At 44.6% G+C, this 16,817-nt stretch overlaps 1 protein-coding gene across 6 annotated transcripts in view; it reads right to left on the minus strand.

Annotated features, from left to right (window-relative positions):
- ARHGAP27 (Rho GTPase activating protein 27) overlaps positions 1–16,817 on the minus strand; it is a 125,337-nt gene that overhangs the window by 48,925 nt on the left and 59,595 nt on the right. The window contains exon 1 of one of the 6 annotated variants that reach the window (XM_073580499.1): positions 10,420–10,694. The exons of 3 other annotated variants lie outside the window; for them this stretch is intronic. In XM_073580499.1, coding sequence (XP_073436600.1) covers positions 10,420–10,461 — 42 coding nt within the window. In that variant the 5' untranslated portion in view covers positions 10,462–10,694. Of the gene's footprint in view, positions 1–4,810; positions 4,974–5,092; positions 5,443–10,419; positions 10,695–16,817 lie in introns of those variants that run through there. 2 more of the 6 variants (XM_073580496.1, XM_073580497.1) reach the window with 2 other exon arrangements.

Raw genomic sequence — 16,817 nt, forward strand, 5'->3', positions numbered from 1 at the left:
TCCTCCCACTTCTAATGGCAGAGTTCTCAATAGCATTTGTCAGGTGTATGGCTTTTTGCTTCCCTTCCCACATTGTTCTAGTTTAAAGCTCTCCTGATGAGTGTAGCAAGGCGACTTCCAAATACATGTTTTCCAGTCTTCGTAAGGTGCAACCCATCTCTAGCAAGTAGTCCATCACATAGGTAATTCACTCCGTGATCCAGAAATCCAAATCCTTCCTGACGGCACCATCGACGTAGCCAGTTGTTAACCTGCAGAATCTTACTCCACCTCCTTGTTCCATGGCCATCCACTGGGAGGATGGAAGAGAAGACCATCTGCGCTCCCAGTTCTTTCACTTTTTTACCTAAGTTTTCAAAGTCAGATGGTTTCCAGGTCGTTTCTTGCTGTGTCATTTGTCCCCACATGTAGTAGCAGGAATGGGTAGTCCTGATATCCTGTCAGACACATCTTTAATTTTTGCACCTGGAAGACAGCACATTTCTCTTGAAGTTATATCCGGTCTGCAGATAGCGGCCTCTGTTCCTCTCAACAGGGAATCCCCCATGACCACCACTCTCCGTTTCTTCTTCACAACATTTTTCTTTTTCCATCCAGGAGGATTCTGAAGGCGTACAAGGTTGCTGTTTGTGGGCAAAGTCTTATCTTCATGTATTTCTTCATCGTTCTGCGTGAGAGCCTGGTACTGGTTCCTACTTCAGTCTTTTTGCATCAGTCACAATCAGTCAAAGTGTGAAAAACGGATCCAGCAAATTATTTTAAATTACAAAAGCTGCAGCTTCAACAGATCCGTTGAAAAAACGGATCCGATGCTCAGTTTTTTGCAATCTTCACTGGATCCGTTTTTTTCACACTTTGACTGATTGTGACTGATGCAAAAAGACTGAAGGCAGTATAGGCGCTGACTGCCTCCCGATCCTCCTGCTTCTCTGGGTCACATGCTTCCATTCCTCTGTTTCTTCAGGTGCACTTCCAATTTCTTCTCTTTCTGTAACATGAAGAGATAATTCTGCTCTGTCCAAGAACTCTTCACCTTCCTTAATCATCTTCAATGTAGCTAACCTCTCTTCGAGATTTTGCAACGTTTCCTCCAACAGGGACACAAGCTTGCATTTGTGGCAGGTGACGTTTGGCTTTTCCACTGGTAAGTCTGTGAACATGTAGCAAGAAATGCAGTTCAGCAAATGGCTCCTGGCCTCTTCCATATTGTTATTGTTAGAGAGATTTCAAAACGATGAAAAATGAGCCAAAATTCGGCACGCGGTTCACCGATTTCCTCTTTTCAGCTGCAACGGCCAAAATCCAATGATCGTTGAGCTCGGAGACTCTTCACTTACCCCAGAATGCACTGGGAATATGCAAATGATCTCAGAACTCTTCCCCTGGTTCTGTCTGTGTCGGAGCATACCACATCTCCTGGGCAGGGGAGGAAGCAAAAGGCAATACGGACATTACGGCAGGGGATCACAGAGGATTCATTTTGTGAGGTAAAATATTTCACTGACTGTTTTTAAACAATAGTTTACCTCACAAAATGTATCCTCTGTGATCTCCTGCTGTAATGTCAGTAAAGTCTTTCACTTCCTCCCCTGCCCAGGAGCTGTGGTATGTTCTTTACAAGGTCACAGACAATTTTTAAAATGAACTTTTGTTTGTGGGAAAACCCCTTTAAAAGCAAATATCAACGCCAACATGGCTCCTTCTAAAAAGTACGCCAATGACAATGAAAGGAAAGCAGCAAAGGCACAACGTCACCGCTAAAACGTTATAACATACTAAACTTATCATTTCTGAGTGCACAATGGCACAAAACCATGCTTTGAATGTTATTGATAGACTTCTACATGATGTCATGACAACACATGTTGCTGACAAAAATCAAGTACCTTTTGGTGGTAAAGTTTGTGTTTTTGGAGGAGACTTCAGACAATGCCTTCCTGTACTTGCTAATGTCACAAGAACAGAAATTGTAGACTCCGGTGTTGAATATTCAAAACACTGGAAAAACTTTATAAGACTGTCGCTAATCAACAACATGCGCTCCAGTGATCCAGAATACAGCACTTGGTTGCTTAAACTAGGAAACGGTGAGCTGTCAAACGAACACAACCTTGGAGATGTCATAAATTCCTCCTGACATGCTGTGCACTGGCTGTTCAGTGATGGGGTACACAGGTCAAAGAAGAAATGACATGAGGTTGTGTACCCACGTTGCGTTTAAGCTTTTCCGCCGCGTATTTCCCGCACCGGAAACGCTTAAAAAACGCATTCCCATATAATCCTATGGGATTCCGCAGTTGCTGTGCCCATGCTGCGGATTTTCCCGCTGCGGAATCGCATAGCGGTAAAATCTGCAGCATGTCAATTATTTCTGCGGAATTGCGACGATTCCGTCGCCACAGGATTGCATTGAAACGCTCACTTTACGCATGTGCCACCATGCGTGAAGTGAGCACTTCATGTGCGGATGGTACACATGATCTGGATGAGATGAGACGCTCCTCCATGCCATGGATACCATATTCCTGTAGAAAATAGAATTAAAATAAAAAATAGTGATATAATTACCCTCTGATGGCCCCTAGAGTCCTCCCACCTCTCAGCCTTGCTGCCAGCTTCTTTCGTTCCCAGGGATGCATTTCGCGAATCACCTGAGAGGACGTAGTGGTCTCGCGAGCGTGACGTCAAAAAGGGAGCGCCGCTAAGGACATCGAGCCGTCAGAAGGTGATAAAAATAATTAAAAAAATTAAAAATATGGTTAACATTCTTTTACTATTGGTGCTGCATAGGCAGCATCAATAGTAAAAAGTTGGTCACACTTGTCAAGCACTATGCTTGACAAGTGTGAACAACCTGTCAATCACTTTTCCAAGCGACGTTTCAAATCGCTTGGAAAAGCGCAAGCATCTGCAAGCTAAAAATGCTTGCAAAACGCTTGTGTTTTGCAGGAAACCGCATGTGAATTCCGCATGCATTTTACCCGCGGCAGGGAGTTGGGGAAATGCTGTGGACATTTCCGCAGCATTTCTGCAACGTGGGCACATAGCCTGAGAGGAGAAGAGAGCAGATGGGGGAGAGAAAGACAGAGCACAGGGGAAGACAGCTCGAACGGGACAGCACATGAGGAGAGAACACAGCACAGGAAGGAGAGAGACAGCAGACAAGGGGGATAACACATGGGGTAGACAGGTGAAAGAGAGCACAGACGGGAGAAGTCAGCACATGGGGGGGGGACAGATTCTCAATGCTGCAAAGCCTGCCCCCATCGTGACATTACCACCCTCCCGATGCGATAACATCGGGCCTCCATCTAGTGTACATGATAAAAACAGAACAAGCAGGAGAGATGTTCGGCCTGGGTTATATATTGTTCTGCAAAAACCCTAAATGACCTCTGGTTTTACCAGATCAAATTGTGTCCATCAAATTAAGGTTATAATATTATTAATTTTTTGACCACTAATGCCTTTGTTTGCTACTGGTCTGACATTGAAAAAACAACAGCACTTTACCATGAAGAAATAGACAATTTTCTTCAAGTTTTTTTTCTCCAAAACATTAAAAAATTTCTGATGCAACTTTAACAAGTGAAAGAAGTAAAGCTCTTGGAGGGTGACAAGGAAAGATTGAAAGTGAACAGAAGCAACTCTACTGTCCAAGGTCATGCCGAAATCGCTAGCCAGCCCTATAGGTCAGATTATAGGATTACTCTTATCTATAGGTCAGATACTAATATTAATAAGGTTGATAAATGATCTGCAGCTTTAGAGCTGATCGTGATATGAAGATATCAGCACCATTCATGGTGTAAAAATAGGAATTACAAACAATAACCATAACCTGCACAATCATTTCCTGCCTATAAATAATTACATATACGGTGCGTCAGTGGTTAATACAGTCCCTTCTGCAGTGGAAAACTGGAGGAAACCCACACAAATATGAGAACATGCAAACTCATTGTAGATGTTGTCCATCTAACAGGCGTTTGCATCTGGGTTTAAATCCCAAGGACAACTTCTCCAAGAGGTTTGTATGTTCTCCAAGATTTTGAATGGGTTTCCTCATACACGCTAAGGACAAAAGGATAGGGGTTCACAATCTACATTTCCTATGGGGACAGTGACAATAAATGTTTAAAAGTGCTGTGGAACATTATGGAGCCATGTAAGAAAACTGTATCATGTGTTGATATAATGCCACCATACGCAATTCAATAGAGAGGTCACTGCTATTAACTGGAGTATCATAGCGATGACTAAGGGGGCAAGTCACCTGTCTCCCAACATCTCGTCTCAGGAAGCAAAAGGCTATAGTCCACACCATCCGAACTTCAGTTCTCCTGAATGGAGACTTTCAAGCGCTTCTCATCTGCATTAGATTATGAGCAAGGTGTACAGGTAGGGCAATGGGGAAAGCATATCTATCTGAGGTATGGAGACAATGATGGGTGCGAAGAATTTTTAAATGCCCGTCCCTCTGGGTGTGTTACACGTTGTCATCGCACAAGGTTTTCTGAGTGACAAGAGTAAAAAACAAACAGTGGTGACATTCTCAGGTCGCATTGTGTACTCCGCTGTCAGGTGTGGCACGTACAGAGATGGTTCACTATATTAGTGCACCTTGTTAACACCCAATCTAAATGCAGAAACCTTCCCTTAGGTCATGTACAGAGCCTTAATACAGGTCGCTGGCAGACACAGACAGAATTGGACCCCTGTGCAAGAACAATATATGAGCCCTTTGCAGTCCAATATCTCATTCTAATACATACATGTTTTTTGGGGGGGTAGAAATGGGCCCCCTTACCATTAGAGCCCCAGGGCGGCCGCACAGGTTGCACCAGTGATATGTCCGCCCCGATAATGGTTCCGTGCACATCCAGTGGGACTTCCAGAGCACAAGATGCCTGCGACAGGAGATTTTATGCCGCAGGTCTCAGGATAGGAACAGACCTTCCACCTTTACATCCATCACCTGGCGCACAGAAAATAATGGCAGACCAGGGTCCGGGGCACAGTATCGCTATCACCAACAACCGGTAAAGTGGATATGTCCTCCCTGATAGTGAGGAATCAGGCTGTGCATTACCTGCTGTCGCAGATCCCGGCTCAGGTGTCTTCCCGATAGCACCTGGATGGAGTAATGCTGAAGCTGCAGGTCACCTGTGCTTCCAGGCTCTGGATCTCCTGCCACATCCTGTGTCAGGTGACGCTGCATGCTATTTGCATTGGGAGTGGCCAGGAACCAGTGTACCCGTTCCATTGAAGTTAACCCTTCAGTCACCGAGCATGTAAATCCAGTCTGACCACTTCTCATTTCACTATGTGTCACATTCCTGTAAGTCACCGTTATTATCTCAAGTCCATTGTAACCTGCGGCAAGAATTCTCATCGAATTTAGTCATTGCTGGGCTCGGGTCCGTATCTCCCTAGAATAGCTCACCTGAGGGTCTAGCTTGAATGTTAACGTGAAACCCACCTGCTTAATATTGCGTAATTTAGACCTCTTGCCACAAAACAGATCTATGGGTTTCCAACAGAACATTACCTAGAGAATCACACTGCCTCCTCCAGCTCATCTTCTGGTGACCTCTGTTACCCAGGTAAACAACGCGCACACACCTGGTCATCCTTAGGCTAAAAGAAAATGCGATAAAAGACCAGGGCTCTTTCCTATTATGCACATACGCCCATTTTGAGCACTTTCGGTGGCGGACGGGGGTCAGAATGGGCACTGACTGGTCTGCAGCTAGATAGTCCCATATACAGCAAGGGGTAACGCTCTGTGTGGTATAACACCCTTCTATCATGGCCAGCAGCAGGGTCGGGCTGGGGTGTGACATTGGTACGTGGGGTCTACTGTTCAGCTCCATGCAAATCTTACCTGACCCTTGTTCACAAATTTGTCTATGCTTCTATATACTAATAAACTAGGTTGTTTATTAAATGATGGGTGAGATGTTGCCCTCATCTGTACGTGTTGCATGTAAGGTTAGAAGGCCCACGCATGCACAGCAGCACACCGGGGGGACTCACCCATTCCCGGCAGTAACTTTATCAGCAATTTGTGCTACAAGAGTTCTACTAAGAGATGGACCTTCAGTCTCATTGCAATAAGCCTTGTTAAAGGATCACCGGTTGTCCTCCTTTGGACCACACTCTTGGTGGATACTACCCACACCCCAGGACCTGCTGTTTTGGAGATGCGTTGATCACCAGTCATCTAGCCTTCATATTTATCCCTTGTGAAAAATCACTCAAGACTCTTTACTAAGTCATTTCTCTTATTTTCAACACTTCAACTTGAAGAACTGACTGCTCAAATGCTCTCCAATAAATCCCATCTCTGACAGGAGCCAATATCATGATATAATCAAAAGTTTTGAGAAATAATGTTTGGAGAAGCCAAGGTCGATTATGAGGGTAAAAGGAACCTCAGAAGGAGCACAGGTGACCTTAGCCTTATAAAGCACCAGAAAGAAATGAGCCCTATAAAACCTCTCCTCCCCCACACTGGGCAGGGCGCTCCTAGCTAGTAAAGGCCAACGCTCCACAACTTGCAAACATCTCCTATAGAATATAGCAAGTCTGTATTCATGTGCAGGATGCACCAAGCAGACACTTTTTCATTTACAAAGTCTTACAATATAAAAAGTATTAAAATAATATACTACACATACACACTTATTAAGCTTCTTTAGGTGCCATTACATCACTATCATTGTAGCGGAATACCTCTTTAATACAATCATGACCTCTCTGTAGGATGTCATCAATATCAGATTGTTAGGGGTCTACCAGGCACATTCAGTACACAATGGTGGGGACCTAAATAGTGAACGGAGCCCGAACAGCAGAGCTCCTGTGTAGTGGCCTTTGCCGAGAACTGCATCTCATGCCCTATTGAAATGAACAGTAGTCGAGTTGCAGTACCCGGGAAGAGCAACTACAAGGTGAACAGAACTGTATTGTTTCAGCTGCTTTCTCTGTTTACATCCGGCCACTAGAGGAGCCCAAAACCGGTGAATGGTGGGGGGTGTCGAAAGTCAGACCCCCACAGATCTGATATTGATGACCTATTCCAAGGATAAACAAACAAACTTCCATACACAAAACAACTACTTATAACCTATCGTAAAGCCCTATGCAATAACAAAAAGAAGTAATAATAAATCAATTCGCTAAAACAACAAAACAAAGCCTAACAGGCAGGAAAAAAAAAAGTACTTAAACCAAAACTAACTGGCTTGAAATTAAAGCAAAACTAATCAGAATTTAACAAGATGTCCTTAGGGCGTGTGCGTGCACAATTTTTTGAGGTGGTTTTGGAGCAGAAACTAAATGGAAACTCTCGCAATCTTCATCAAAAACTTGAAGTTTCTGCTATGAAAAAACTCAACGTGCACATAACTTTAACAACGTAAAAAAAATTCAAAGTCCAAGTTTAGTACCTGCAAGCCTGAAAAGAAAAAAAGCGAAGATGTCGGAACAGCCCACCACCTGGAATGAAACAACTAAGCCATGATATAAAAAAAATAAAATAAAACTAGGAATATGCACCTATCTGCCCTCATCCCACAATACCCCCTCCCCCAAAAAAGACCCCAATTATGGTCAGTGTCTCATACAAGAAAGTGAGCCTGTACAAGGTATAATCACATTTTTAATTTCTGACTATAGAGTCACATTAAGGGACCTGGAGATTTCTTCAAATCCAGTCCTTTGGATCAACGCATTTCACTTCCTCTCCCCTAGACAGTCATAACATTAAGAGAAGGGTCTACTTCTGCCTTGGGGGACGTTTCAGTCACAAAGTCCACTTTGACTCCTGGATCTAAAAATTGTGGGGGGCCATTATACAGTGCGGGTTCTAGTGTGGGGGGCCACTGTACAGTGCGGGTTCTAGTGTGGGGGGCCATTATACAGTGCAGGTTCTAGTGTGGGGGGCCACTGTACAGTGCGGGTTCTAGTGTGGGGGGCCACTGTACAGTGCGGGTTCTAGTGTGGGGGGCCACTGTACAGTGCGGGTTCTAGTGTGGGGGGCCATTATACAGTGCAGGTTCTAGTGTGGGGGGCCACTGTACAGTGCGGGTTCTAGTGTGGGGGGCCACTGTACAGTGCGGGTTCTAGTGTGGGGGGCCACTGTACAGTGCGGGTTCTAGTGTGGGGGCCATTATACAGTGCAGGTTCTAGTGTGGGGGGCCACTGTACAGTGCAGGTTCTAGTGTGGGGGGCCATTGTACAGTGCGGGTTCTAGTGTGGGGGGCCATTATACAGTGTGGGGGGCCATTATACAGTGTGAGGTTTTCTATGGGGGTCACTATACTGCGTTCAGGAGGCCAATGGGATGACGCCATATACTTATTGAAGCACCAAAAACAAAAGTCCCTGATTCATCAAAATTCTGATGCAAATCCCTTTGAAAAGTCAAAATCTTTTGCGCTGCTCAAACAAATTGCAACTTGGATGCTACTTTCAGCAAGCACAGCCAAAGTAGACAGAACTGGGGAGGAACAGGCACATAGCGTAACAACACATGCACAACAAATTAAAGTGGCTGTGCCCACTCCTCTAGTCCCTGAATGGCATAACCTTTCTGGCAAGGCGCAGGTCACCGATTACATTTATTAAGTGGCATGCAGAGCATCTTGTTCCTGTACGCCCCTGATTAACAGTTGCCTGCAAAACTCTAGTCTTAAAGGTACTGTCACACTTAGCGATGTACCAGCGATCCCGACCAGCGATATGGCGCGGTCAGGATCGCTGGTACATCACTAAGTGGTCGCTAGTGAGCTGCCACACAGGCAGATCTCACCAGCGACATCGCTGGGGTCGGGGGTCGCTACTTACCTGTCACACCAGGCGATCCTGCGTCCTCCCGCCCGCGTCAACGCTCGTCTCTCCACAGGAAGCTGACGACGAGAAGCGGTCCTGAACGTTCTCGCGCGATCAGCAATAACCAGCGGGGGAGCCGTTCGTAGGTAAGTATCAGACACAGCAATGTCGCTAGCAATATCGCTATAACGTCACAAGTTATAGCGATATCGCTTAGTGTGACAGGCCCTTAACAGAGGGCCAAAGTATTTTGACATTTTGAAATAGGCACCATGGAGCACAAGAAGAAAAATTTATATACTGAGGAAGTTACCCTAAGGCTATGGTCAGGTGGTGGTAGATTCGAAGCAAATTGGGCAGATTATGCAAATGACAGTCTGATTACAGTTTGATCCTAGTGTCAGCACAGTGTGCTCCAATGCTCTCAGATGAGTGAAGAGCACACAGTGAGGAGAAGATGGATAACAACATTTCTCCATTGTGCGAATCTGCAGAAACCGAACTGCACTCAGATGTCATCTGAGTGCAGTCTGATGTTTTCCACACACCCATAGACTTGAATCGGTGCGTGACATCCGATTTCAAAGTGAAAGCCCATTAAGATGTGATTTCTTTTTTTTTTTTTTTACCAAGAGTGGAAAAAAAAAATCTGATAGCATTCGTCCGATGTATACACTCATGTAAGCGAGCCCTATGGGGAAGGTGCACAGCTAGTCATGCACGCTACCCTCCCACTTTTTACACAATGAGGTGTAAAATAGTAAAAGTTGCACACTTTTGTATCAATATAGTGTGTACCAATTTGTGAATTTTTTAAAGTCTCACATCCCCCTCACTGTTTGCAGTGCATGTTAGGTCTGATCATTACCTTACAGCTATACATCCATTTTTTTTCATCTGTCTCCAGTTTTAGATGTGAAAAAAAAAACAAAAAAAAAATAAAAAAAAATCAGGCAAGACAGATGGCACATTGGAGAAAAAAGTCAATTTTTTTCATGTAAAATCAGATTTGTGAACGCGGCCTACACCTGACATTTGCCCACAGTGGGGCACACTTACCAATCTAGTTGTATATAGAGGCCGCATATACTGAGGACACGATTCAGTTTTTGCCAGAATTTGATCATTTCAGGAAATCTATTTTAAAACTTGATGTGGGGGGGGGGGAAACGTGGATTAAATTGTAAATTCATCATAATTTCCACAAGAATGTAGCAATTTGCAACAGCTAATTTACTCCAGGTCCTGACTGGTACATTTTTTAGGGTGGCGCATGGATGGTAAAATAATGCACCAAACTCATTCAGATTGGCATCACTCAGTAATGAATTGCCAGCCTTGTCTGAAAAGTCACAAAATTTAGGACGGCGCAAAAGTGGTTCAAACACGAAATAAACGTCACTATTCAAGAAAAAGCAAAAGGCTCAAAGCTCTCCCCTAAAAAAGGGGGCATTTTCTGAAACTATTTCCAAAGGAAAAACTTTGCACATCATAAAAAACCATAGTGTGGACGTAACCAAAGACAGACTTTTGGATAGATGATCATTGTGTGCCATAGAAGCTACGTAAAGAAATACAAACCGGAACGACTGGGCGCAATGTGGAGGATGAGTCGTCATCCATGTTACGGTGCCGAGGAATGACCAGAAAAATACTTAAGAGTCAATGTCAGGTGGCAGCATAAAGCACATCTTTCCTCACACTGTAGAATAATGGATAAATCATATATTAAAATTCTTCACGTTTCCCACCAGTCACCTCCAACCCCCAGGACTTATAGTACAAGGTAAAGCAGATTGATGGTGGATTCCTGCATTTCTCACAGTTGCTCTACACCCAGGCACTGCTAGAATTAGCTTCACCTGCAGGTGGAGTGCACCTAACACACCCCTCCTATGGTAGTCAAGGCCTACAAGAGCGCCCCCTGCTGGTCACGTACTGTAATGGACGCAGATTCTCTCGAAAGCAATATGATATACCACTTGGGTGGAGCGCAGTCTTCTGCAGATCTACAAAGTGCTCAGTATTCAATCACAGGTATGATTCTGATGTAAAATTAGATAAAGGAACCTGAGCAATCACATAATCCATGTGAAAAAGTAACCTCCCCACTAGAACTGGTTGTTCTACCGCTATAATACCTTCCTAACAGGTGCTGTCACCTTTAGACTACATCAACGCAGCAAGGTGTTGCACGACATCAAGACCCAGGCAAGTCATGCGACCAAATCCACGTCTACAACTAGTTTACGACTTGCTGTCACCCGCCTAATTTTAAAGCGGCATTTTTGCTGAAATGAACAGTCAAATTGTACACGATTTGCATTGAAGTCTATAGCGAGTCGCGTGGGGAAAATTTGAGACTCTTGCGTTTCCGTGTTGTCTTCCCAGCAAGTCGCAATGTCACACCCCAGGAAATCGCCGGATGCAAAATCGCAATGCGATAATGCAATCTCAGTGTCGGCGTGTAGCCCTAGCCTAAATGAAAGGCTTAGCTGAAGAAAAAAAACATTTATTAAGTATCCACCATATAAGTGATAAACGTATGATTGGTAGACTTGGCATGTGCCCAGGGTTGGACTGGCCCACCACAGAACCGGAGAATCCTCCGTTGGGCCCTGGCTTCTCCTTCAGGAGAGTTCATAGTGCAAAGCTTGCAGCTAATATGGAGCTTTTGAGTGGGGCAGAAAGGTGGGCCCTCAGAATTAAATCCTCTGGTGGGCCCACTGTTCTGTCATCTGACACTGCATGTCCCCTTCTGGAGTTTGAATGGAGAAGGGTCACGCATGCAAAATACCGCTGTGGTCAATGTCTACAGGACTAACCGAGAAAAAAAGAATTCTATCTCTTATGTGCTTATGTGACCACTGCTCTGAAATATGGTCTCTGGACCCCTGTTCTGATGATTGTAGTGGGTCTGGTCTCAGTTTTGGGGCCATACTTATGTGGATAAGCGATGGATTTTTGTGTGGGTTAACCATGATTAGTGTGTTCTTCTTCCGCTTCTGGTGTTCAGTCATTGGAAAGCTGGCGCCTTTAAGGTCCATCTCCATCTTCTCCATTGGTTTCAGTTCAGAACGTTCATGTTGTGTCTCCTCAGCTCATTCACGCATAGGCTTGTTCATGTGTTCTGGAGCCTTGTATTTGTGCAGTTCAGCATATGGATGGGCATCGGACCTTCTCCTGAAGAACTTTTTGATCCAGGGTATAGTTCTCAGCTCTCCAGAAAAGCTTCCTGTGATCCACATTACAACATAGGAATGTTGATGCAACCACCACTACCCAAAGACAGTGTATAGCGCCACCTGGTGGCGAATATATGACACTGCAGCAGACAGAAGGACTAATAACGAGACATGACAACTTTATTTGCAAATGCTTCTTGTAGCCAGTATCAAAGCCATGATAAAAAATCACTAAAGGTGACAGTACTGTATAGCAGGGAGTGTGCATCTGTATGGTACCCTGAGACTGGATTAATCATGATAGGTTTAAGATACAGTAGATTATTATTATTTATATAGCACCATTAATTCCATGGTTCTGTACATGAGAAGGGGTTACATACAAATTACAGATGTCACTTACAGTAAACAAACTAACAATGACAGACTGATACAGAGGGGAGAGGGGACCCTGCCCTTTCGAGCTTACATGCTACAGGATGGTGGGGAAGGAGACAGTAGGTTGGTGGGATGCAGCAGTTCCGGTGTTGATTGAGGTGATATCACTGGTAGTGGTGAGAGAGACGGAGGTAACGGGGTCATTGCAGGCTGTAGGCTTTCTTGAAGAGGTGGGTTTTCAGGTTCCGTCTGAAGGATCCAAATATGTTTGATAGTCGGACTTGTTGGGGCAAAGAATTCCTGAGAATAGGGGCTATTCAGGAGAAGTCTTGGAGGCGGTTGGGTGAGGAGCGAATAAGTGTGGAGGAGAGAAGGAGGTCTTGGGAGGATCGGAGATAATGTGAGGGAAGGCATCGGGAGATTAGTTCAGAGACATATGGGGGAGACAGGTTACAGATGGCCTTGTAAGTCAGTATTAGTAATTTGAACTGGATATGCTGAGGGAATGGAAGCCAGTGAAGAGATTTGCAGAGGGGAGTAGCGAGGAGAGAGATGAATTAGTCGGGCAGCAGAGTTAAGGATGGACTGGAGAGGTGCGAGGGTGTTAGCAGGGAGGCCACAGAAAAGGATGTTGCAGTAGTCGAGGCGGGAGATGTTGAGGGCATACACAAGCATTTTAGTAGATTGAGGGTTGAGGAAAAGACGGATTCTGGAAATATTTTTGAGCTGGAGGTGACAGGAGGTAGAAAGAGCTTGGATGTGCGGTTTGAAGGACAGTGCAGAGTCAAAGGTTACTCCGAGGCAGCGGACTTCCGGTACTGGGGAAAGTGTGATGTCATTAATTGTTATAGCTAGGTCGGGTAAGGAAGATCTGTGAGATGGAGGAAAGATGATGAGTTCAGATTTGTCCACTTTGAGCTTGAGGAAGCGAGAGGAAAAGGAGGATATGGCTGATAGACACTCTGGGATTCTGGACAGCAGAGAGGTGACGTCTGGGCCAGAGAGGTAGATATGAGTGTCATCAGCATAAAGGTGGTAGTGGAATCTGTGGGACTTTATGAGTTGCCCCAGACCAAGTGTATAGATTGAGAAGAGTAGGGGTCCTAAAACAGATCCTTGGGGGACTCCAACAGAGAGATGGTGGGATGAGGAGGTGGTGTGGGGGAGTGGAAGATGCTGAATGTGCGATTGGAAAGGTATGAGGAGATCCAGGATAGGGCAAGGCCTTTGATGCTGAAGGAGAGGATCCGTAGTAGGAGGCAGTGGTCAACTGTGTCAAATGCAGAGGATAGGTCTAGAAGCAGGAGTATAGAGTATTGTCCACTTGATTTGGCTGTAAGTAGGTAGTTAGTAATTTTGATCAGGGCTGTCTCAGTGGAGTGATGGGGGCAGAAACCAGATTGTAGATTGACAAAGAGCAAGTTAGATGATAGGTGGGAGGAACGTTCAGCGTGGACGTGCTGTTCCAGGAGTTTGGAAGCGAATGGGAGCAACAATATTGGGCAATAGCTGGACACAGCGGTTGGGTCGAGGGTTGGCTTTTTAAGGATAGACGTGATTGTAGAGCAGAAGGAAAGGTACTGGACGTTAGTGATAGGTTGAAGAGATGGGTTAGGGATGGGATAAGTGTGGTGAGGTTGGAAGAGGAGGTGGGATGGGATGGGGTCGAGTGCACAGGTTGTGAGGTGTGATTTGGAGAAGAGACGATTAAGCTCCCTTTCAGTGATGTTGGAGAGTGAGGTTATGGGGTTTGAGCATTGGGCTGGTATACAAAGGGGTTGTGGTGGTTGAGTGATGAAGACTTGCCTTGTTTGGTCAATCTTGTTTTTGAAGTGTGTGTCAAAATCCTCGGCAGAGATGAGGGAGGTTGGAGGAGGCAGTGGTGGGCGGAGGAGGGAGTTAAAAGTTTTGAATAACTGTTTGGGGTTGTAAGATAGGGAAGATACGAGGGTTGTGAAGTAGGCCTGTTTAGCAGAGGGTAGTGGTATTGCATATTGTAATGAGAAAGAGGTCTAGCTTTTTTTATATGAAGCTGACACTGTTATGGGCCAGAATCATATCCAATGTAAATCTGTATGAGAAAATGTTGTTACTTTGTAAAGATATATGCCTGACTCCCAGATGAAGCATCACACGCGAAACATACATTGGCAAAGGGTGCCTATATGAATAGGAGGATCTGTTGTGGTAACTTATCACTTATTTCCTCTTGTTTTCTTTATACTGTCATCTTTCATGTTAATGTGGTTAATTGTGTAAGTTACATTACTAGCTTCATGGGGTTTGATTTTGACATCAAGTATTTAGATTTTTTATATTTTAGTTATATATTATCCACTATACCGCCTCCCTCTTTGCAGGTAGATTGTTTCCTCCTTTTTCGTTATTTGTTTTATTCCTAATATCACCTATTGTGTATCTGACGTTCACATATAATAATAAATAATAAATCATTTATTTCTATAGCGCCAGCATATTCCGCAGCACTTTACATTTTAGAGGGGACTTGTACAGACAATAAAAGACATTACAGAATATCAATAATCACATAAATCAACAGATACCAAGAGGAATTAGGGCCCTGCTCGCAACTTACAATCTATGAGGAAATAGGGGCGACACGGAAGGTAGATGGTATTGCTTGTATTGTACGGTCCAGCCATCAATATAATAAACTAGCTGAAGAACCCGCTGCTGCTCAGGCATAGTAACTAACTACGGTTAGTTATAACAAATTATAATGATTATATATATATATATATATATATATATATATATATAAAGCGGAGTGTATAGCCCTGCCCACTCCACATAGCCACATTCACTATAACAGGGTTCCCCAACTCCAGTCCTCAAGGCCCACCAACAGATCATGTTTTCAGGATTTCCTTTGTATTGCACAGGTGATGCAATTATCACCTGAGCAATACTAAGGAAATCCTGAAAACATGATCTGTTGGTGGGCATTGAGGACTGGAGTTGGGGAACTCTGCACTATAATATCCCACATCATCCCATCAGTCAGAGCTACCAGACTACTACCCATAATATCCCACATTATCCCGTCAGCCAGAGCCACCAGACTTCTAATATCCCACATCATCCCTTCAAAGCCACCGGACTACTACCCCTAATATCCCACATCATCCTGTCAGCCAAAGCCACCAGACTACTACCCCTAATATTCCACATCATCCCGTCAGCCTGGGGTCAGAACCAGAGCACTGAGTGGAATGGCCCTAACTTCCATACCGGGGATCCTTTTAAAAGAGGCCTGGCATCAGAACCAGAGCCCTGAGTGGATTTGCCCTGACTTCCATACCAATAATCCCTTTAATAGAAGCCTGGGGTGAGAATCAGAGCACTGAGGGATTTACCCTAACTTCCATACCGGAGATCCCTTTAAGGGAGGCCTGGGGTCAAAACCAAAGCACTGGATGGATTTGCCCTGACTCCATACCAATGATCCCTTTAATAGAGGCCTGGGGTCAGAACCAGAGCATTTGAAGGCAATTGCCCTGACTTCCATACCGGGGATCCCTTTAAGAGACCCTGGGGTCAGAACCAGAGCGCTGAGTGGAACGGTCCTAACTTCCATACCGGGGATCTCTTTAAGAGAGGACTGGCGTCAAACCAAAGCGCTGGATGGATTTGCCCTGACTTCCATACCAATGATCCCTTTAAGAGGGAAGATGTGCCTATAGGATGGAGGATGTGTGATGGGGATATGGGCAGGGAGGGGGGATTCATTTCTGTCATGTGCTCTCTGCTCCTTTCTGGGGGGCAGAAGATGGCTGGAGCCTATGTTCCCAGGGATGCTAGATTTCTCCCACCATGTCACTGTCTGCTGAGGTGTTGTGAAGTGGGAAAACTTGCTCATAGCAACCAATCACTGCTCAGCTTCTTTTAATCAGCTCTGGTGAAATGAGAGATGCTTAGTGATTGGTCGCAAGGAAAACTGTTGCTCATAGCAACCAATCATAGCTCAGCTTCTTTTGAACAGCTATGTTGAAATGAAAGATGCTTCATGATTGCTTGGTGATACACACACACACACACACACACATATTCAGTTTTATATATAGAGATGAGCCCTCACATAGCCTTTCTATATACAGTATGAGCTCCATGTAGCCTCTCTATATACAGCATGATCCTCACATAGTCTCTTATATACAACATGAGCCCCTACAGAACCTTGTTATATGCAGCATGAGCCCCAAATAGCCTCCTTTATACATAGAAACATTCCATACACATGAAAAAAACAACACATACTCACCTTGCCCCGATGCTCTGCTCTCTGTGATGAACTGATATTCTGCTGAGGTGTTGTCATGCAGTGAGAAAACTGTTGGTCATAGCAACCAATCACAGCTCAGCTTCTTTTAAACAGCTTTGGTGAAATGAAAGATG

This window comes from Dendrobates tinctorius, unplaced genomic scaffold (assembly GCF_039654945.1).
Source record: "Dendrobates tinctorius isolate UK_male_01 unplaced genomic scaffold, ASM3965494v1 ptg000065l, whole genome shotgun sequence".
Lineage (NCBI taxonomy): Eukaryota > Metazoa > Chordata > Amphibia > Anura > Dendrobatidae > Dendrobates > Dendrobates tinctorius.